The sequence below is a fragment of the Colossoma macropomum genome, unplaced genomic scaffold, assembly GCF_904425465.1.
Source record: "Colossoma macropomum unplaced genomic scaffold, Colossoma_macropomum, whole genome shotgun sequence".
NCBI lineage: Eukaryota > Metazoa > Chordata > Actinopteri > Characiformes > Serrasalmidae > Colossoma > Colossoma macropomum.
In genome coordinates, this window is record NW_023494802.1 from 42,534,759 (window position 1) to 42,558,625 (window position 23,867).

The 23,867-nt window shown below is 40.2% G+C and overlaps 1 protein-coding gene across 2 annotated transcripts; it reads left to right on the top strand.

The window, feature by feature from the left end:
• Window positions 1-8,588: 8,588 nt before the first annotated feature.
• mogat3a (monoacylglycerol O-acyltransferase 3a) lies at window positions 8,589-21,963 on the top strand. Of its 2 annotated transcripts, XM_036591488.1 has the most exons (9): window positions 8,589-8,757; window positions 8,790-8,861; window positions 10,207-10,304; window positions 12,026-12,204; window positions 13,428-13,632; window positions 17,232-17,406; window positions 18,070-18,269; window positions 19,974-20,053; window positions 20,541-21,963. In XM_036591488.1, the coding sequence occupies exons 3-9, from the start codon at window positions 10,211-10,213 to the stop codon at window positions 20,613-20,615; spliced, it is 1,008 nt and encodes a 335-aa protein (XP_036447381.1). In that variant the 5' UTR covers window positions 8,589-8,757; window positions 8,790-8,861; window positions 10,207-10,210; the 3' UTR covers window positions 20,616-21,963. The 2 variants fall into 2 exon arrangements, with proteins under 2 accessions (XP_036447381.1, XP_036447380.1); XM_036591487.1 differs by having other exon boundaries at window positions 8,589-8,861.
• The last annotated feature ends 1,904 nt before the right edge of the window (window positions 21,964-23,867 follow it).

Genomic DNA, 23,867 nt, shown 5'->3' on the forward strand with positions numbered 1-23,867 from the left:
TTTTTACTCTTAAATTTTACTATTTGATTATTATTAGAGATTTATTTTTTATATATATATTTTTCCATTTGATTTTTTTATCTTTTTACTTTCTCTCATTTCTTCAATCTTTATTTTCTCTATAGGCCTTGCTTTATTGTCAGTGTATTCTGAGTTGAAATAAAGGCTGATCGATTGATTGATTATGGTCCAGGTTGAAAATAGCTTGGCAACCCACTAACCCAACCATACATGTACGAGCTTAAAAAGAATTCTGATTCTGAACATCAACAATGAACACAAATAATGTGAAAATATATTTGGTCAGACCCATTATTGACTGAATGGAACCAGTGCCGTTGGGCTGAGCCATCAAGATCATCTTTATATTAGTGAACCAATCCAAGCCTACATCAAAATAGCTTTAACTCTGGAGCTCTCACTCACCCTCTATACACATATTCTGTCTCTCCATTCCTGTATTTAACTCTTTTAAACTGATATTTTATTGTGTTTAGTTATTTAATTGGACCTGTTTAAGCCTGTTTGTCTCAGTTAAGCTTCTCTGTTTGATGTAGTGTGTTTATGCAGATGTGTTGACATCTTGGCATGTTTGGTTCATCTCTGGTTCTATTTGGGTCCATCATCATTCAGTGGTCAGTTATGCTGCAGGAAAAGCTCCTAACAGCAGAAACCAGATGAGAGGGAAAAGTGCTTTAGTCTTAGTAGCTGTACTTTGTCCATTGCACAGGGATTATAAACAATCTAACACTGCCCTCATGTGGATGGATCTGTGCTAACAATACAGTTTAAGGTAGTGTTTCCCAACCTTTTTTGTGCTTTTCCTGCTTTAATGCTGCCACTTTATCTCAGAAATATGTTGTTAATGAGCTGATTAATTGGATCAGGTGTGTTAGGAAAGAGAAAACACTAAAAAATGCAGATCAGTGGGCCAGAGTTGAGAAACACCGGTCTAAGGTAGATAGATGTGAGTTCAGCCATAGAACTTTCTTGTTTTTTTGTTATTGTGATAATGACTGGTGTCTACCAAACAATTGTTCATGTGTTAAGGGTAATGAAACCCATTCTTTTCATGCAAATGGTTTGACTGGATAAAAAAGGCTGTAGAAACTGAATAAGAAACACTAAAATGAGAAAGTGTACAGGAACAGAATTAATTTGTTCCTGTACAGGCAGCCAAAAACCTGGACAGAGCCCTACACCTTCTCAAACATAAACACCACTGTTATAACACTTTAGAGCTCAGCCTGTGTCCTCACACATATTCCTCACAAATTGTATGTAGTTTTAAATCTGATTGAAATCAGACTTCTAGACAAGTGACTCAGTTCGACTGATCAGATCAGGTTTCATCATTCAGCAGCTTTGATCATCAGCATGTGACATCAAACTCAGTGGTGCACATTGACATATTCTAGCTTAAATGCAGAGAATTTAAGCTTTTAACAAACATTTATGTCACATTAATTAGTATGTATTATATAGTTTTACAGTCACTGCTTCAGTGAAGAGTTCAGTTTACACTGTCTTCATGTCCTTCAGAGGTAATAAGTATGTGATATGTGTTCAAGTGGTTTAAGTCAGAAACAATATGGAGGAACTGGGAATAATGGTTTTTGTTTACTTCTGGTTTCTAATACATTTCAGACGATCTAAATACTTTGAAAATACTGTTGAGCCCAACCTGGCCCTATGTGAATAAGTATTCGCCTTCTTAGCTACTAAACCAACCAGTTAACCAAATTCAGTTGAGTGTTAAGTTCAATTTCACTGCCACACCCAGGCATGATCACTGCCAGACCTCTTGAATCTAAACATCACTTAAAAAGATTCTGTCTGGCAGTGTGAAGCAGCTAGAAGGTCTCAAAAAAGCAGCACATGATGCCACGATCTAAAGAGATTCAAATACAGATGAGAAACAAAGTCACTGAAATCTCCCATCTGGAAAGAGTAACAAAGGCATTGCTAAGGCTCTGAGACTCCAGAGAACCACAGTGAGAGCCTTTATCCACAAATACAAAAAACTTGGAACCGTGGTTAACCTTCGCACAAGTGGCTGCCCGTCCAAAATTTCACCAAGAGTGCAGTGACGAATCATCCAGGAGGTCATAAAAGAACCCAGATGAACATCTAAAGAGCTGCAGGCCTCACTTGCCTCAGTTAAGGTCAATGTACATGATTCCACAATAAGAAAGACACTGGACAAAAATGGCAACCATGGGAGAGCTGCAAGGTGCAAACCATTGCTGACCAAAAAGAATGCAAAGGCTCATCTCGCATTTGCCAAAAATATCTAGATGATGCCCAAAACATTTGGGATAATGTTCTGTAGACTGACGAGTCAAAGGTTGGATAACACGGGTTCCATACATCTGGCATAAACCTAACACTGCGTTCCACCATAAGAACATCACACCAACAGTCAAACATGGTGCTGGTAGTGTGATGGTCTGGGGCTGCTTTGCTTCTGCAGGACCTGGACGACATTGTTATGATTCATGTAACCATGAATTCTGCTCTCTATCAGAAAATTCGGAAGGAGAATGTCTGCCCATCAGTTTGTGACCTAAAGCTTAACAATGATCCAAAATACACAAGCAAATCCACCTCTGAATGGCTCAAAAGAAAGAAAATTAAGGTTTGGTAGTAGCAGAGTCAAAGTCCTGACTTGAATCGCATTGAGAAGCTGTGGCAAGACCTTAAACGGTCAGTTCATGCTCAAAAACCCTCCAGTGTAGCCCAATTAAAACCATTCTGCAAAGAAGAGTCAGCCAAAATTTCTCCACAATGATGTATTCACCAATCCAAGAAATAAGAATTCTGGCTCCTCTGAGTCTGGAACTAGAACCATAAACCTTTTGCAGGAACACTCACAAATCCTGAAATAAGCTGAATTTACAGCTTAGTCAAGGACGAGAACACCTCCCTCTACCAAGGAAGCAATAAAACACCTCACCTGGAATCCAGAAAGACTGTCCAAGCTCCATCCTCGAGCAGCCTTAAGACACCTCTGCCCAGTCGCTGACTGAGGCCGTGTTTGCCCATACTGCGTCAGAGTCACCACCACCAGCGCGGCAAGACCCAGCATGTGACCTTCTCTTGATCCGGTCGGTCCTGAGACGACCCCCCCCCCATTGGAGGGCTTGAAGTCAGCTCCCTCAACTCCAGCGTAAGGCTGATTCAATTTCATGTATGCATTCTGGGTTCCAATGCTAACTTATTTAATAAGAAAACCGTTTATATATATCCACCCTTATAGCTATACATGTCTGTACTTTACACTGGTAATGATCTGGATGGTCCATTACCTTTTTGGCCCAGAAAACAAAATGTCACGACTGGACTTGTTACACAGGTGGCATCCTATCATGGTACCATGCTGGAGTTCACTGAGCTCCTGAGAGTGCCCCATTCTTTCCCTAATGTCTGTAGAAGCAGTCTGCAGGCCTAGGTGCTTGGTTTTATACACCTGTGGCCATGGAAGTGATTGGAACACCTGAATTCGATGATTTGGATGGGTAAGTGAATACTTTTGGAAATGTAGTGTATATCTGCATGGTTTTATAACTGAGCAACACATTCAAATACAGAGAGGGAGAGGGAGTGAGACAGAGAGGAAGACAGGGAGAGACAGAAGTACAGCATGAGAGCAAGGAAAGCAGAAAGGCATACAGAGAGAGAAAGAGAGAGATCAAAGAGATAACAGAGATAATTGAGAGAAATACAGAAAGAGATGCAAAGAGAGAACATGAAGTTGTGTGTGTGTGAAAAACCTCAGAGACAAGAAGAGATTCCATGCTTTGATATTCTGACACGCCCTGAATATGCTTACAGTAAAGTACTAGCTACACAAACATGCAGCACTAATGAAGGTAATTAAGGTTCAAACTGAAAACTGTTTTTTTTTGTTTAGTGAGTGATTAAAGGATGTACTCACACTGATGGTTGTATGTTGTAGTGTCCATAGGCATCTGAGCAATGGAGCAAGTGCAGCATGTGCTCCCACCACTTTTTCTTCAAACTACAGGCATGCACAGGATGATTTTTTCAGCCCTGCTCCCGTAGAAAATCAGCACTGCTTGTCCTGCTCCCATCCGTAAACTAAACATTTGTCCAACTCTCGCCTTGATACCTACATACCTGGCTCCTGTGGCAATGCAGCCCTCTAATTCAAATACATATTTGACTTCCAAGTGATTTTTAATTTGATCAATGTCCCATAAAAAATGTCACTTGAATTAAAAAAAAATTCTGCAGCAATATTTAAGCAGAAGTAAGGCTAACCACAGTGCATAAGAGTAGGTTAATTTGGAATCCTAATTTGAAATTCTCCAGCTAGAAACGAAAATGTTGCCTTTTTTCTCTCTGTTTCTGGAAACATTATGTTGCAAGTTTCACTTTCTATCTCAGAAAAAAAAATCCCAAGATTTTAACTGTATGTTCAAATAATGGCTTAATTTCTTGAAACTTTGACTGATTATTTTAATATAATGTTTTTTTCTCAACATTTTGTCTGATTATGTTGATTGTGTGTGTGTGTGTGTGTGTGTGTGTGTGACTGTGTGTGTGTGAGTGTGTGTGTGTGTGTGTGTGTGTGTGTGTGTGTGTGTGTGTGTGTGTGTGTGTGTGTGTGTGGTGTGTGTGGTGTGTGTGCATGTGTGTGTGTGTGTGTGTGTGTGTGACTGTGTGTGTGTGAGGTGTGTGATCGTGTATTTTTTTTTTCTTTCTTTTTTTTTTCTGTGTGTGTGTGGTGTTGGTTTGTGTGTGTGTGAGTGTTGTGTGTGTGTGTGTGTGTGTGGCGTGTGTGTGTGTGTGGTGGTGTGTGTGTTTGTGTGTGTGTGTGATGTTGTGTGTGTGTGTGTGTGTGTGTGTGTGGGTGTGTTGTGTGTGTGTGTGTGGTGTGTTGTGTGTAGTGTGTGGTGTGTGTGTGTGTGTGTGTTTGTGTGTGTGTGTGTGTGTGTGTGTGTGTGTGTCTCTGTGTGTGTGTGTGTGTGTGTGTGTGTGTGTGTGGTGTGTGTGTGTGTGTGTGTGTGTGTGTGTGTGTGTATGTGTGTGTGTGTGTGTGTGTGTGTGTGTGTGTGTGTGTGTGTGTGTGTGTGTGTGTGTGTATGTGTGTGTGTGTGTGTGTGTGTATCGATCTGTAAATACGAGAAGTTTTTTTTTCTTCTTCTTCTTAGCAGTGTTATAGGTGAAGGCTGTGTTGCTCTGGCTTCATTTCTAATATCAAAGCCCTCCTCTCACCTGAAAGAACTGAACCTGAACTACAATAAACCTGCAGAAATGGATTTGTGTAGTCTTTCCACAACATTGCAAAATCACTGCTGATCCATTTTTTTTTACATTTGATTAATCATCTTTTTTTGCTGTTAATTTGTTTATGAAGTTCTGTTCATTTTTATTTAAGCTAATTCCATTTTTACATGAGTGCAGTATTTTTTTTTACATACATACATTAACGTATGTTATCGTTTAACATATTACAGTACATAGTCACTTCTCATTCACTGGATGAGACATACACCACTACATTGTCACCTGCATAATATTTACATGATTTTACTTACTTATCTTGGTACTGTACATTATATTTCTATGGTTGTTTTATATTTTATTATATATCTTTACTTCTTCTTTTTAAGGCATCTGTAAATAGCATACACCAATATTTTACTTTTGTTCTTTTGCTCTGTTTTGCTCTTTACTGTTCTTTGTGCTGGTGCAATAGGTGACTTTTCATCTGGGATTAATAAAGTGATCTATCGATCTATCTATCTATCTATCTATCTATCTATTTTTGTAGTTACTAGGATGCTGTATTTATTTTAACCACTAGAGGGCAATATTTAAGTCTCTAAAGTGCAGTATTTAGCGTTTATTAGCAATATAGTGTGGTATTATTTTAGTCTGTCAATATAAATTGAATAAAAAATATTAACATGAAAAAACTTGTATTCCTGGACTTGTCAGGACAAGATGAGACAACATTGCAATTGTTGTTTGTTCACCAGATACTTAAATATTTTATTATATGTAGTCAAGTCTTTCACCTTCAGTCCATCTGGTGTTTGGGGTGTGGCAGTTTTAATTACAAAATTTACAAAGTTGAGTTCAAGCGTTTCTATCTGATCTAATCATTATTTTGGGGGACTATGTTGTAAACCTTCATTCTAATGTAGAGTATTTAAAAGGTATTTTTCAAAACATCCTTTGAAGCCATTCAGAACAGACAATATCCTTATGTTTTACTGTCTAAACTTTTGTTTGTATTTATGATCTCAGCCCAGAATAAATCTGTTGAATTATGATAAGTAACTGAATGTTGAGACTGTTAGAGGAATCAGGTGATGTTCTCAGCCCAAATATGAGTTACAGTCTGATTGAGGAGTATCATTTTAACCATGAGAGCAACATAAACTGCATTAAGAGAGAAAAATACACTGAGGATCCTTCCAGTAATTTGTTAAATGTTAAATTTGTTAAATGTTCTAGCTAAAAAATGCTCCAAACAATTTTATTGCAGTCTCAAATATCAGTTTGTGAGCTAAAACAGTGCCAGGCTTGACAGGAGGTATAACTTTTTACGCTATTTTGAACTCATATTCTAAATAATGTGAACAAATGTTGCCTTTGTGTGTGTATGAAGATTTATATGAGGAGACATGAGCTCCAAAATGAGTTTCTTTGGGGAACCGCACACAGAGAAAGACCAGAGGTGAGAGAATAGAACTTAAATGTTCTCGCTTTGTGTTAACTTTATAGATATCAGTTCCCAAAGAGACGTCAGATCAGTCTATGCTCGCATGTGCATGTCTATCATATGACCTGCTCTTTTGCTGATCTGAATTGGATAAACATGATTCTCAAAGAATTAAGGTGTGAACTGATTGTGTAAATTTAGAGGAAAATGAATTTAAATCTGTGAGATAATGGTTGATTGTATTTTAGTGTGATTCAGAGAGAGAGATCAGATTCTCCTGAACTTAGCTGTGTGTCCATGAAGAGTGGTGAGTCAATGGGTGAACCAGTAGAGTTTAGAAATGCGGATTGATCTGATATAAGGATGATGTAGGGAATATAAATATATATATAAATATAAATTTAAAAGTTCCTTCTTCACCACAAGTCAGCTTTGTCAGTAGCTGACACAATTTTACTAATATTAAATTATCCCTATCAAACCTGTTGTATAGTAGCTGATGTATTTGTCCCGTTTGATTAAAGTCTGCCCCCAGAATAGTTGGAGACATCCATGTTGGTCATAGTAAAATGTTTCAGTATGTGGAATTGTAGCTTTCTGTGAGCTATTTTGTTCTCTTTCACCATATAAAAAAGAGTCCATGCTGCCTGTATTGTTGGTTGCACTGTGATAGATTCTGAGCAAGCGTCCACACAATTCTCACAATCTTTGTTAGATCATTCTCTTTACGTAATGCAGTATTTGAGACAGAAATTGTATTATTAACTTCAATGAGTAGATCTGAAAATTGTCTGAGGGAGAAATCAGACTCACCTGAACCCATTTGTGTGTTTCGTGGAGAGTGACGAGTCAGTGGATCAGGCACTGTGGTTCAGAAAGGGAGAGGGTTCTTCTGCTGTGAGATGTGATTATTTAGGGCAGTGTTCTTCAGTCCCACATAACAAAACTCTACATATACCTGGAACTGAGAGTAATGTAGAGTATATAACAGTAATGTGGAGATTTATACCTGGAACTGAGTGTAATGTAGAGAATATAACAGTAATGTGGAGATTTATACCTGGAACTGAGTTTAATTTAGAGAAAATATAACAGTAATTACCAAATTAATGTATATACCATTGTGAATTATAGAATGTTTTTTTTATTAGTTATTCTTATTTGCTTTTAAATGTCTGTCTGTTTTATAAATGAGTATCCTGCCCCATTACAGTATCACAAAAGCACACTGTGTGTATGGTTACTAATCTCCTGTTCAATAAAGACGTTTGCACATTATCCACTAAAAGCTAAATAGAATTGTGATCTGACAAATGAACAGCAATCAGTCTGCTCTCAGTGCAGTTTCTGCCTGCTTTTCTGCTCGCTGAAAAAAGGCAGAATTATTGATGGAATCAATGGGTGGATGAGTATATATATCTTGGTTTTATACACCTGTGGCCATGGAAGTGATTGGAACACCTGAATTCAATGATTTGGATGGGCGAGTGAAAACCTTTGGCAATATAGTGTATATTTATGTACAGTTTTGCACATCGGAGTTGGAGAATCTCGTTCAGCACTGCTTATTGTTTAGTCTGAATGACAATAAATTTCACTTTGGCTTTTGACTTGACTTTGAGATCAGTTGAATGTAAGGGGTCTTTAAAGGGTCCTCAGTGCTGCGTGTCTGACTGACGTCACTCTTTAATGAAACATATGAAGCAGCTCTGAGGTTGGACGGGTGACTGAACGCGCCTCGTATTTGGGATTGTTATACAGTCTGCATGTGTAAATATGGCACGGACAGTCCAGCGTTACGTCAACCCAAGCTTCGTCCTGATTGGTCAGAAGTGTGTGGCTGAGAGGGGCGGGTGCGTGATGTCATAGGTGTTGGCTAGATGTGGGCGGGGCTTCTTCAGTCCGGGTCGAGCGTTTGTGGAGAGAAGTTCAGAACTTCAGCTGCTGTGGACGGACAGACTGACCTGAGTGACCGAACCCAGTCCGCACGCGACGCAGAGCCGGCAGCACGGTCTGAGAGAAGAGCGCGAGCCTTTGCGCTGAGGAGTTTTAGTCTGAGAGTGTGTGTGTGTGTGTGTGTGTGTGTGTGTGTGTGTGTGTGTGTGTGTGTGTGTGGGCGGACAGGCTGCCTGTGATTTTGGAGAATCCTCCAATGTGAGAAAAGGTAGGCTGGCTATTTTAATACTCTCTCTCTCTCTCTCTCTCTCTCTCTCTCTCTCTGTCTCTCTGTCTCTGTCTGTATCTCTCACTCTCTCTTTCCAGTGTTAAAGTAGTAGTTCATCGCGAGTGTGCATGTTTGTGTATGTACGCGCATGCGTACTGTATGTATACATACATATACATATATACGTGCAGTACTGTGCAAAAGTATTGGACACCTGTTGATCTAACCAGCTCACAACGTATCAACTACTTTAATAAGACTTTAATTCTTACTGCATTAATGTTTATTTCCATTTATGCTAATTTATTCTAAAATAAACAATGTGCTTAAGGTCACTTCATTCTGACCACCTCCTTGTTTTTACACTCACTGTCCATCTTATCAGCTCCACTTACTATATAGGTGCACTTTGTAGTTCTACAGTTACAGACTGTAGTCCATCTGTTTCTCTGATACTTTGTTAGCCCCCTTTTACCCTGTTCTTCAGTGGTCAGGACCCCCATGGACCCTCACAGAGCAGGTACTATTTGGGTGGTGGGTCATTCTCAGCACTGCAGTAACACTGACGTGGTGGTGGAGTGTTAGTGTGTGTTGTGCTGGTCTGAGTGGATCAGACACAGCAGTGCTGCTGGAGTTTTTAAACACCTCAGTGTCGCTGCTGGACTGAGAATAGTCCACCAACCAAAAATATCCAGCCAACAGCGTCCTGTGGGCAGCGTCCTGTGACCACTGATGAAGGACTAGAGGATGACCAACACAAACTGTGCAGCAGCAGATGAGCTATCGTCTCTGACTTTACATCTACAAGGTGGACTGACAAGGTAGGCGTGTCTAATAGAGTGGACAGTGAGTGGACACAGTGTTTAAAACTCCATTATATTACATTAATTTACATCATACATATGTAATGTTTACGCCGTAGGTCCAGAAGTCTGTAGAGACCTGCTCCACAAGTTTGTTCTGAAATGAAGGTGTTAATAGTGAGTCTGTGCTGCAGCAACAGCCTCTACTCTTCTGGGGAGGCTTCTAGATGTTGAACATTGCTGTGAGGATTTGATTGAGCATTAGTACTGATGTTGGATGGTCAGTTCTGGATCACTCCAACTCATCCAAGGTACTCCAGAGAACACAGTTCCACTGCTCCACAGCCCAATGCTGGAGGGCTTTATACCCCTCTAGCCCACGCTGGGCATTGGGCATGGTGACCTTAGGCTCATGTGCGGCTGCTGCAGAGCGTCCCATTCTATTGGCCAGTGCTTTTCTGTGGACATTATACAAGGAACGGGTAAACTCAAAGTAGATGTATTCTTCTGTTTGATGTTGCTCTGTGTGTGTTTGTGTGCAGGAGGATGAAGGTAGAGTTCGCTCCATTGAATATTCCTCTGCGGCGGCGGCTGCAGACGGCTGCTGTGGTGCAGTGGGTCTTCTCCTTCCTCGCGCTCGGTCAGTAAAAACGTCATATAACAGCATAATTCATTCAGAGTGATTCAGAGCGGTTTGGTGTGAAATGGTTCAGATGTCTTTACAGTGATGGTGATAGGAACCAGGCGTCGCCATGACTACAACACAAATATAGACATTTTATTTACTATCCAGAACCACCAGTGAACCTACACGAGTCTTCTGAGTTTATATGGATGTTGATGATGAAAATAGTGGAAAATCTGAAATAATAAGTTTTCTTTGGGGACTATTTTGCCTCACAGCGCCCTGCATGTATCCCTCCACCATGAATGGAGTTTAAGTTCTCTAAACTATCATAAAACAGTGTCTCAGTCATCAGGCAGTGAATTCATAACCATTTACTGTAGTAACTTTCTGTGAGGGAGCTTTTAGAGGTGGACGTCTGGTTCCTATCACCACCACTGTGAACAGTTCTGACTCGGTAAGTTTATCTAGAACAGAGCGTTTCACACCAAACCACTCTGAACCGCTCTGTTTACATCTTAACCATCTATTTATATAGAAATTTGGAAAAATCTGTGGATGTTTCCCCCTATAATAGTGATGCTGATGGTGTAGGGAGAGAGTTGTTTGTCAGCCCTCTGGTCTAGAGGGTAAAGGTCTCTCTGAGAACACAGTCAGCACAGTTCCAACAGAAACACCCATAACTTTAACTGTACTTATTAACTGTATTATTTCATCCTTTTTAACTGCAGGCGCACCGCTCATGAATTTTTACAACCTATTTCTATTTTTTAACAGCCAAATTATCCGATTGCTGAGCTTTTTGTCTGATTTTTATCAGCCTTTTCTTTTTTAACCCGAGGGTTAACTGTGTGGGTTAAATAAACACATGAAGCACTTCAGCATGTTTACAGACCTTTTAGCCAAAGTCACAGTATAAATAACAGTATTTACCCTTAGAGGAGCCAAATTGGCTACTTATTTATTTATTTATTTATTTTTATTGGAAATTTAAAAGGAAAATTACACACATTTGCAAAACTGGCAAAAACTTGCTTTTAAAATGATCTTATTATAGAACAAATTCAGTTTATTAGGACAGTCCACACTTTAACAGGCTGTACTGTAAAAACTGTTTGACCAAAAGGAGTCTTACAGCAACAGAACCCGCTTTACATTCTTCAGTGACAACTCAGGTTCCTAATTAAATGACATGAACCAAATGAAGTTCTGTATGGACAGTAAGAGCTGACGGGCTGTTTATCACAGTGGGGGAGTGTAATTATGCTGTGATATTGTGGTTCAGGTGTAGCAGCAGCGATCAAACACATTCTCAATGGTGTCTCCCTGTTTTTTAAATTTGATGTGAAATTTGAGCAATTTTTATAATGTTTCCATGGTTTTATTATTTTTGCACTGTTGGAACACCAGCTCTCTCTCTCTCTCTCTCTCTCTTTCTCTCTCTCTCTCTCTCTCTCTCTCTCTTCTCTCTCTTCTCTCTCTCTCTCTGTCTCTCTCTCTCTCTCTCTCTCTCTCTCTCTCTCTGCATATCTCTCTCTCTTTGTCTTTCTCTCTCTCTCTCTCTCTCTCTCTCTCTCTCTCTGTATCTCTCTCTCTCTCTGTATCTCTCTCTCTTTCTCTTTCTCTCTCTCTCTTTCTCTCTCTCTCTGTATCTCTCTCTCTCTGTATCCCTCTCTCTCACTCTCTCTGTATCTCTCTCTCTGTCTCTCTCTCTTTCTCTCTCTCTCTCTCTGTAGCTCAGTTCTGTCTGGCTGCGTTCGTGCTGCTCTGCGTCAGTGATTGGTGGATTTTGGCGGCGCTGTATGCTGGTTGGCTGTATCTGGACAGGGACACGCCCACGTCTGGAGGTCGGAGGTCACACTGGGTCAGAAGCTGGACCGTGTGGAGATACTTCAGGGACTATTTCCCCATTTCTGTAAGGCTCTCACTGTTCTGCAATGACCCTCAGAGCGAAGCTTGGCGTTCCAAGATAGTCAGTAATTTTAGTTAAAGCAGTTAGAAAATCAGGCCCTTCAGGAATTTTCGATTTCAAAATTCGTGATTACAAATTCAACCAATCTGTGCATTTTTGCAAGGGCTTCTGTTTTTATTCCAGTGGTGGATTATTACTGCATTAAATGTCTATACAGTGTGTAAATATTGCAGTGTTTGGTCATGAATTTGTGTGAATTTGTAATCACAAATTACTGGAGGAAGCAGAATCGTTTAATTGCTCACTTAATTGAATAACTCATTTATAAAGTTCTCTATACACCTGCCGGTCAGTGATTGGTCGTTCTGCATGTCAAAGTAGATAATTTATGGCCACTTTGAGTGTCAAAAAATTTCCAGAATCTCTGGCCACAGCTGATTAACGATATCAGTTCTGTACTCAAGTAATCAACAAGTATTCAATTAAGCGACTAATTAAACTGTTCTGCTTCTCTTTTTGCAACTGCTGTCATTTAAAATTCCATCTGTGCAACAAACATCTTTTGTGGTGCATTAAACTAATACAAGCCATATCGCCCCCTACACTTCCTGTAGTGTATTACAGTCTGTCAGAGTGACTGTGTGGATCATATGAACATTATAGAGCTTTTTAAATGAAACAGTAGAAGCCATATCGCCCCCTACACTTCCTGTAGTGTATTACAGTCTGTCAGAGTGACTGTGTGGATCATATGAACATTATAGAGCTTTTTAAATGAAACAGTAGAAGCCATATCGCCCCCTACGCTTCCTGTAGTGTATTACAGTCTGTCAGAGTGACTGTGTGGATCATATGAACATTATAGAGGCTTTTTAAACGAAACAGTAGAAGCCATATCGCCCCCTACACTTCCTGTAGTGTATTACAGTCTGTCAGAGTGACTGTGTGGATCATATGAACATTATAGAGCTTTTTAAATGAAACAGTAGAAGCCATATCGCCCCCTACACTTCCTGTAGTGTATTACAGTCTGTCAGAGTGACTGTGTGGATCATATGAACATTTTAGAGCTTTTTAAATGAAACAGTAGAAGCCATATCGCCCCCTACACTCTCTGTAGTGTATTACAGTCTGTCGGAATGACTGTGTGGATCATATGAATGTATATAGAGTGCTAACTGTGAATATGCTGAGATCAGGCCTGCATCATTCCTCTCTGTGTCCAGCTGGTGAAGACGGTGGATCTGGATCCGAGTCATAACTACCTGTTTGGGTTCCACCCTCACGGTGTGCTGGTTGCTGGTGGATTTGGGAACTTCTGTACGGAAGCATCAGGGTTTTCCAAGCTCTTTCCTGGACTGACTCCCTATCTGCTGATGCTGCCCTTCTGGTTCAGAGTGCCTTTCTTCAGGGAATACATCATGTGTGGAGGTGAGAGAGTGTCCACTGTTTGGCAAGGGTGGGTGTACGGCATTTAAGGGGGGGTTTATCTTAGTTATGCCTGACATAACTACCCAAGAGGTGCCTATAAATCCTAATATTGCTACGGTTGTACTTTTTAATTTGAGTAAAAGCAGCGTTGTGTGTCAAATACATCATACCAAGTTTATATATATATATATATATATGTGTGTAGGCTGTTTAGTGTAAAAGAGCTCATATTATGAAAAACTGAATTTATTATAAAAGTTTCAGCTGGCAGCACTTTAGCTCCACCCATTCAAACTGAAGTTGTAAGGAGTGTTTCAGCTCTTTGAATGAGGCACAGTATAGAGCAGCCAATCAGAACAGAGCTCATTTATTATATATCAGTCTTAAAGGCACAGCACCAAAGACAGCCTGTTTAACTGTAAGAGATGAAGAGAGGTTAGAAAAGATCATGTACAGATGAATCATGACTGCTTTTGGTTGATAAAATAACTCAGATGAGCCTCAGAGAGAGCAGTAAACTGTGAGTAACTGCAGGATACGAGGCTCTTTAAGTGTGTGTTTCTGTTTTAGGCTGACTTTAGTGGAGTGGACGGGACTGTGTGTGGGGTCACTCTCTGAGCTGTCCTTCATTGCGTAAAAGGACATTGTGAAAGTTTACTGTGTAGAAATGTTTGACGTCACCCAACTGGGCAGCACAGTCACGCACACAGGGTGCAGCCTGAAAGTCAGACGGTCAGCGGAGCCTCGCAGACCTGTTTATGGGTGATTAGCTGAGCCGGTCAGGCTGATATTACTCAGATGACTGATGTGTTTATACTGTTATTCTGCTCATTCAGACTTTAGCTGAGTGGCTGTCGATGGTGTGACGCTGGTGATAAATCATTGAGATAAATCATTGTGACTCTTTCACAAACACACAGTTCCTGATCTTAGCTAAGGGCTTAGCTGAGTGGGTTTGTGCACTCTTAAAATAGATGGTTCTTCAAGGGTTCTTTAGTAAAGAAAAAGGTTCTATATGCAACCATTAACACTTAAAAAACCCTTTGCATTATTAAAGAGTTCTTTGCATCATGAAAGTGTTCTTCAGATTGACAGAGAATGTGCTGTAGATGATTGTACATAGAACCTTTTTGAAAAGGGTTCTATATAGCACCCAAAAGGGTTCCTCTATTGTTACAAGCTTGACATCGTAACACTAGAAGAACCCTTCTTTTCAAAAAGGTTCCATATAGAACCATCTACAGCACATTCTGAAGAACCATTTGAGTGTTAACGGTTCTATACAGAACCATTTTCTTTACTAAAGAACTCTTGAATAACCATCTCTTTAAGAGTGTACATAAAAATAATTATGATAATAATAAAAACAACAATGTAAACTTAAAAACAACTATATAAACTTAATTTACGCAGCACATTTCTCAGACCTAAGAACATTTTACAATAGTAACAAAATATGCATAAATATCTATGCTTTATTAAAATGTTTTCATAAATAAATAAATATATCTGTGCATATATATATATATATATATATATATATCTCCACAGATTTTTACATATGGTTGCTGTCATTAAAACCGAAAACGAACACCAGGTGGCCTCTTTATATCATATTTACAGGTCATGATGAAAAGACCAATAGTATTGCTTCAGATTCGCCTGAAATAAATCTTTTAACACAAATTAAGTTAAGAATTTTTTTTGCTTCTCCTGCAAAGTTATCAGTTAACTGTCCACAAGAGCTGCGTTAATAAGCTTACAGTAGATCTGATTTAGACAGTAACAGAACCTCAGCGTGAGCGATGGGTGAAGGTTTATGAGCGCAGTGATTGTTCTGAGGCGTGGAGAGGAGCTAATGTTAGCTGTATCAGTGAGTTTTTTCTCCTTCATTTCGACTCAGATGTACATTATAAGGGAGGGTGACCCTCATTTACAGTGTAGCTGAGCAAATTAAACAGTGATTGAAAAACGTTAAATGACGTTTATTAACTAAACCGAATGAAAATCTGCAAGACAAGAACGTTTGTAAAGAAATAAAAATAACAGCTCAAATAGAAAACAGGCATAAAATAGCAAAAGAATATGTAATGAAAACACATTAAAGTTAAGTAAAAGAATCTAATAAGATAATAAACAATAGGAGAATTAAACATTTTAGAAAAATCTAATTATTTACTAAAACAGAACAGTAAAAGAATTTACATCAGATAAGAGTTGTAATAAAATAGTGAGATAAAATAGAATTTAAAATAATAAAAGTACATAAAGGGAGAAAGGAAGAAGTTCAACTCTAAAACGGTTCCAGGCCGTCTGAAGGTGGTTAGAGTTTAAAATGATTGAGTGACACTCGGTTTGACTGAGTGGTGTGAGGTGCGTTCAGGGTAAAGTGGGACGAATAAGCGTCAGGGTGCGTCTCTGAGTGTTCACTGTTCCACAGTGACGCTGTCACTCAGCATTTGTTTATCCATTGTTCTGGACTCTGGTTGTTCTGGACTCTGGTTGGTCTGGACTCTGGTTGGTCTGGCTGTTTCGGGTGTGATTGTAATTTTGAGCTTCCTGGTGCTGCTAATAAAACAAGTGCCCATTTGTTTAGTTGGCCTTGTTTAAACTGTGCAGCTGCGTTATTTATGAAAATATAACCGGGTAAACAGACCCGAATGGGCAGGACTCTGATCAGGACTGAGGAGAAGAACCTGATCAGGATGCAGTTCATTTGAAGTCCACACTGTGACGAGTCTGTACAGGAGGCAGGTCTGAACTCGCCTCTGAAAGAGCAGCTGTTGCATCATAACGTCCTGAACAACCAGCGTTCCAGATTCTCAGCTCTGACTCAGTCGTTACACTCAGAGTTCACAGAGTTCAGCCACCGTCTCAGGAGCCCTCGACACCCCTCGCATCTGAGACTGCGCTTGAGTAACGAGAGGATTTCAGAGAGAACCGCACAGAACCACCTTTAGCACACATCGCCCTGTGACATCACCTCTCACTGTGACACAGAACCCAGAGAACGTGACACAACTGACCTCGTTACATTCACTGTGAGGAAATAACAGCACTCAGTTATGGTGAATGGATTATTCTGAATGAGGAAACTGCAGAGCGTTTAGAACGAAGCTCTAATAAAATTAACATTAAAAATGAAGTTCTAATAAAATTAATATTCAGAATGACGTTCTACTAAAATTAAATTCATCAATGAAGTTCTAATAAAATTAATATTCAGAATGAAGTTCTAATAAAATTAATATTCAGAATGAAGTTCTAATAAAATTTATGTCCAGAATGAAATTCTAATAAATTTATCATTAAAAATGAAGTTTAAGTAAAATTAACATCCAGAATGCCAAAAAAGTGGTGGTCAAATCTTGAGGCAGATAAGTAAACAAAACTAATTGAAACCAGGTAATTGCAGTACATTGTTTATCATTCAGTAACTGTTTATTATTACAGTAGAACCTGAACTTTGACTCTATTTTTATGATGTTATATTGATTATGTACTATGATTAATAAGCATTGTGGTTCCATATTTTTAAACAGCAGTGTTTCTTCGTCCGGTTTGGGTTTGACCCCTGACCCCTGACCTGTGTCCTGCAGGTTTGGTGTCGAGTGAGAAGGCGAGCGCGAGTTACCTGCTGAGTCAGCCGGGGGGTGGGAACGCGGCCGTGGTGGCGGTGGGCGGAGCTCCGGAGTCTCTGGAGGCGCGGCCTGGAGCTCTGACTCTCCAGGTGCTGCAGAGGAAAGGCTTCATCAAACTGGCCCTGAAACACGGGTGAGGGGCTCATAGAGGGTCTGTTCACTCTGCACTGGGGATTCCGTACAGGCGGTGCGGAGCGGAGGAGCTCAGCCTGGAGACAGACTGAGAAGAAAAACCTGTAACACCTCAGATTCACTGACAAAACAGACACACTGAACAAGCGAGAGAGAAGGTCTGACTCGGTTACAGGCAGAGGCAGTGATCGGTTTGGCTGAGGCAATATTTTTAGCCCTCTTACCTCACATGTAGTCAAACAGCCAAGACATTGTTGTAAAAAAGAAAAAAATATATGGACAAAAATTGGTCTTCCAGGTGGCTGCTACTGTTTTTAGCTGTGTTAATGTACTGTAGTCCATGTTTACGGATAACAGTGAGTCAGAAACCACATAATCAAGTCTAATAGAGACACTGAACAGCTCCACACAGTCTGAGCAGAGTGAGTAATGATTTAGGTATGCAGTTAGCACCATGCTAATTGGTGGGGTGTAAGCCTCGTAGCTCCAGTGCTAAAAAAAAAAGAAGCAGGTTTCGGACGTTAAACGTCTTGACCGGTCAGCCACATTTTGGCAGCTGGTTGGGGGGAGGCTCGGGGAATGGGGGGTGCTGGGGGTGTTAGATGTTTTTGCTTTAAAATGAATATTTTGGTCAGTAATACACTTTTGTCTGTCTGTGTTTTAGAGCCTGGTTGGTTCCTGTGTTCTCCTTTGGAGAGAATGAGCTGTTTGATCAGATGCAGAACCCTATAGGCTCCACCCTCCGCCAGGTTCAGGAACGCCTCCAGAGGATTATAGGCGTGGCTTTGCCTCTCTTTCATGCCAGAGGGGTTTTCCAATACAACTTCGGCCTTTTACCCTACAGAAAACCCATACATACCATCGGTACGGTATACATATACAAACAGGCCAGCAGAGTAACAGGAGCCACCTGGATTAGCATTACAGAGAGTAGCAGTAATGCTAACCAATCAGCACTCAGTAGCAGTAATGCCAACCAATCAGCACTCAGTAACAGTAACGCTAACCAATCAGCGCTCAGTAGCAGTAATGCTAACCAATCAGCACTCAGTAACAGTAACGCTAACCAATCAGCGCTCAGTAGCAGTAATGCTAACCAATCAGCACTCAGTAGCAGTAACGCTAACCAATCAGCGCTCAGTAGCTGTAAGACTAATCAATCAGCGCTCAGTAGCAGTAACGCTAACCAATCAGCGCTCAGTAGCTGTAAGACTAATCAATCAGCACTCAGTAGCAGTAACGCTAACCAATCAGCGCTCAGTAGCTGTAAGACTAATCAAGCAGCACTCAGTAGAAGTAACGCTAACCAATCAGCGCTCAGTAGCAGTAATGCTAACCAATCAGCACTCAGTAGCAGTAATGCTAACCAATCAGCACTCAGTAGCTGTAATGCTTACCAATCAGCACTCAGTAACAGTAACGCTAACCAATCAGCACTCAGTAGCAGTAACGCTAACCAATCAGCGCTCAGTAGCAGTAACGCTAACCAATCAGCACTCAGTAGCTGTAAGACTAATCAATCAGCGCTCAGTAGCTGTAAGACTAATCAATCAGCACTCAGTAGCAGTAACGCTAACCAATCAGCGCTCAGTAGCTGTAAGACTAATCAAGCAGCGCTCAGTAGAAGTAACGCTAACTAATCAGCGCTCAGTAGCAGTAATGCTAACCAATCAGCGCTCAGTAGCAGTAACGCTAACCAATCAGCGCTCAGTAGCTGTAAGACTAATCAATCAGCACTCAGTAGCAGTAACGCTAACCAATCAGCGCTCAGTAGCTGTAAGACTAATCAAGCAGCGCTCAGTAGCAGTAATGCTAACCAATCAGCACTCAGTAGCAGTAATGCTAACCAATCAGCACTCAGTAGCTGTAATGCTAACCAATCAGCACTCAGTAACAGTAACGCTAACCAATCAGCACTCAGTAACAGTAACGCTAACCAATCAGCGCTCAGTAGCTGTAAGACTAACCAATCAGCACTCAGTAGCAGTAATGCTAACCAATCAGCACTCAGTAGCAGTAATGCTAACCAATCAGCACTCAGTAGCTGTAATGCTAACCAATCAGCACTCAGTAACAGTAATGCTAACCAATCAGCACTCAGTAACAGTAACGCTAACCAATCAGCGCTCAGTAGCAGTAACACTAACCAATCAGTGCTCAGTAGCTGTAAGACTAATCAAGCAGCGCTCAGTAGAAGTAACGCTAACCAATCAGCACTCAGTAGCAGTAATGCTAACCAATCAGCACTCAGTAGCAGTAACGCTAACCAATCAGCGCTCAGTAGCTGTAACGCTAATCAATCAGCACTCAGTAGCAGTAATGCTAACCAATCAGCACTCAGTAGCAGTAACGATAACCAATCAGCACTCAGTAGCAGTAACGCTAACCAATCAGCGCTCAGTAGCTGTAACGCTAACCAATCAGCGCTCAGTAGCAGTAACGATAACCAATCAGCACTCAGTAGCAGTAACGATAACCAATCAGCACTCAGTAGCTGTAACGCTAATCAATCAGCACTTAGTAGTCTCTCTCTCTCTCTCTCTCTCACTCTCTCTGTGTATCGTATAGTCGGACGGCCGATTCCCGTGGTTCAGAATCCTTCCCCCACTAAAGAGGATATTGAGGCTCTGCACGCGCTGTACATACAGGTCAGTCCTAAACAAATCAATAATCAATACATATAGAACTTCCAGTAAGATGCAGATCAGCTATAACTGATCAATTATCAAACTACTAACTAGCAAATCATGCTGCAGAAGTCTAATCAGAATATCTAATGTTTCTCATCGTGGTGGTGTAAGAACATTAGGTGATTGTTCGACTCGTTATCATTCGACTGTCCGTATCTGGTGAAAATGATCCCCTGACAGGTAATTTAGCTCATTTCAGGAAGTGACGCTTTAGGCTGAATACGGTTAATATCTTATAATACTCTTATAGATGGTGTAATAGAGGTTATTATAGAGGAGACTGATATGAATCATTCTTCACTTACTGCCATAGAGAAGGTCATCATAGTGTAAACCGATGTAATAATATAGGATATTATTATTGTAGGAGTCTTACAGTGTCTGATCTCTGTGGACTGTCTGATGTGTGAATGTGGTTTATAACGTAATCTGTGTTTGTCTGAAGGGTTTAACTGAACTGTTTGAGGAGAATAAGGACAAATACGGCATCGGAGAAGATAAACATCTCACCTTCACCTGAGAAAAAGGACTTCATCTTCATTTCTCTGTTTGTTTTGGGCACTTTGTTCGAATCCGATCAGTCCCTGACTCTGTATCCTCTCTGTGTCGACTACAGGAGCCTGTTCACTCAGCTAGGAGATGAACATCACCTGTTTGCTCAGAAAGGAAATAATTCTTTTGTGATGAATCAAAATGTAGATAAAATAAGTCATTATTTATCATCAATAAATCGAAAATGTCATCCACAGCTGCTAGATACAAAAAAAACAGGTGACTTTTTTTCCTCCTACTGCTGAGATGAACAGTGTAAGAGTGTAAATACGTCCAGGAATCGTTTAAATGAATCAGGTTTTATTACATTTGGGAAGAGTTTCTGCTTTTTAGGAATTCTGAATCACAAGTCACTTTGCTGATGTTCACTCAGAGTCATTATGAGTCACTGAATCATAAGGCAATTTTGAATCAGGAGTCATTTTGCTGATGTTGACTCAGAGTCATGAGTCAATGAATCATAAAGCAATTCTGAATCAGGAGTCATTTTGCTGATGTTTACCCATGATTATTATGAATCACTGAATCAGAATTTAATTCTGAATCAGGAGTCACTTTGTTGATGTTCACTCAGAATCATTATGAGTCACTGAATCATAAAGCAATTCTGAATCAGGAGTCATTTTGCTGATGTTTACTCATGATTATTTTGAATCACTGAATCAGAATTTAATTCTGAATCAGCAATCGTTTTGCCAATGTTCACTCTGAATCATTATGAGTCATTGAATCAGGAGTCATTTTGCTGATGTTATCTCATAATTATTATGAATCACTGAATCAATAATTCTGATTCAAGTGCCTTTTGCACTTGCCTGAATCATTATATATCACTGAAATCATTAAGCTCTTCTGAGTCAGGAATCATTTGCTAACGTTCACGCATCCAAATCATTACAAATCGATCATAAAGCTATTCTGAATTAGGAATCATTTTACTGATGTTTACTCAGAATCATCATGAGTCATTGAATCATAAAGCTGATCTGAATCAGGACTCATTTTGCTAATGTTCACTCATCCAAATCATTACAAATCAATCATAAAGCTATTCAGAATGAGGAGTCATTCTGCTGATATTCACTTTAATGTCTCAATGATTATGAATTATTGAATCAATTAAAGTAATTCTGAATCAAATGAAGATTCACAAGGTAAAGAGTATTGCTGCTTAATACCAGTACGGAAATATTTACAACTGCCAAAAAATACAGAAGTGTGTCTGTCTTTCTGTGTGTGTGTGAGTGTGTGTTTGTGTGTGTGTGTGTGTGTATATGTGTAGTGTGTGTGTGAGAGAGTGTGTGTGTATGTGTAGTGTGTCTGTCTGTCTGTCTGTGTGTGTGAAGTGTGTGTGGTGTGTGTGTGTAGTGTGTGTGTGTGTGTGTAGTGTGTGTGTGTATGTGTGTGTGTGTGTAGTGTGTGTGTGTAGTGTGTGTGTAGTGTGTGTGTGTGTGTAGTGTGTGTGTGTATTGTGTGTGTAGTGTGTGTGTGTGTGTGTAGTGTGTGTGTGTGTAGTGTGTGTGTAGTGTGTGTGTGAGAGAGTGTGTGTGTATGTGTAGTGTGTCTGTCTGTCTGTCTGTGTGTGTGTAGTGTGTGGTGTGTGTGGTGTGTGTGTGTAGTGTGTGTGTGTGTGTAGTGTGTGTGTGTATGTGTGTGTGTGTGTGTGTGTGTAGTGTGTGTGTGTAGTGTGTGTGTAGTGTGTATGTGTGTGTATTGTGTGTGTAGTGTGTGTGTGTATTGTGTGTAGTGTGTGTGTGTGTGTGTGTGTAGTGTGTGTGTAGTGTGTGTGTGTAGTGTGTGTGTGTAGTGTGTGTGTAGTGTGTGTGTATGTGTGTGTGTGTGTGTGTAGTGTGTGTGTGTAGTGTGTGTGTAGTGTGTGTGTGTGTGTATTGTGTGTGTAGTGTGTGTGTGTATTGTGTGTGTAGTGTGTGTGTGTGTGTGTGTGTATTGTGTGTGTAGTGTGTGTGTGTGTGTGTGTGTGAGAGTGTGTGTGTATGTGTAGTGTGTCTGTCTGTCTGTGTGTGTGTAGTGTGTGTGTGTGTGTGTGTAGTGTGTGTGTAGTGTGTGTGTGTGTGTGTGTGTGTGTGTGTGTTGTGTGTGTGTGTGTGTGTAGTGTGTGTGTGTGTGTGTGTGTGTAGTGTGTGTGTGTGTGTGTGTGTAGTTATCAGACCTGGATAAACTGAATGCTGAAGCTTTTTCTCCTGATCTGCTCCTCAGATTCAGTCTAGGTTTAGCTCATGCAGCTGTGTTCAGTCAGCAGCCTGACAGACCAAACCCACAATCATCTTCTCCACTGAGAAAAGCCTTCAGTGCTGACCGCTCAGCTTCTTCAGAGTCAGAGATGCTGATCTCAGGAGCTTCAGCTGCTGTTGTGGTTTATCAAAGGTGGAACTTCATGATAAACAGACTCTACGGTCAGACTGAATCATGGAGGAGGAGCAGATCGAGGACTGTGTCTGATGGAGCTGGTGATTCAGTGCTGTTATGATCAGGATCTCCAGCTCTGAGTGACGTTCTCTCTGTAATCTCATCATCTGTTTTACAGTCACAGTGTCTGTTTTAACTGAACCTTCAAACGGAGCTCATCGACTCCGGCCGTCCAGAGAACAGCTAATAAACTGTATCACTGCAGCTGTTTGTGCTCTGTTTGATTTGTTTACAGGACTTTTATCTCTCAGTCAGTCAGAATGTTCAGATAAGTGCACGAGGGCTGTGACGATACACTGTTCACGATACGATACATTCTGAAAAATAAAAAAATAAAAAATACAAACTGAACTCAAACAGTTTCCTTAAAGGTAAATTAATTTAAATAAACCTTCAGAATATCACAGAGTCTTTATTCATAGCTCAGTGGAAATAATTCCAGTTTATTTCAGTACATCTGACACTGTAAATATCTCTACAGTATAAAATCTAACTACTTCATTCACAGCATGTATATATAATAGATACATAAGCAATAGGTTTTATTTATATTCCTGAAACTCAAGCATATTTAAACAAATTGTGACAAAAACATCAGAAAAACAGCATTAATGGGTGGCTATCTAAACAGAAGCAATACTCTTCCATCTTTCATCCCCCATAATGTGCAACATTCATATTAATATGCATAAATGAGCACATTAATGTAGTGCTTCTATATTAGTTACTGAACCTGGTGGTGGGGAAGATGGTGGTCTTTCCTAAAGGTACCTTTGCGTCGTCCTCATAGGCA

Excerpts from the sequence above, each read along its gene's own strand:
- mogat3a (XM_036591487.1), top strand. The coding sequence starts at position 10,211 with ATGAAGGTAGAGTTCGCTCCATTGAATATTCCTCTGCGGCGGCGGCTG. Across the intron at positions 13,633-17,231 it reads GGAATACATCATGTGTGGAG|GTTTGGTGTCGAGTGAGAAG; the intron begins GTGAGAGAGTGT and ends TGTGTCCTGCAG. Across the intron at positions 17,407-18,069 it reads AAACTGGCCCTGAAACACGG|AGCCTGGTTGGTTCCTGTGT; the intron begins GTGAGGGGCTCA and ends TCTGTGTTTTAG.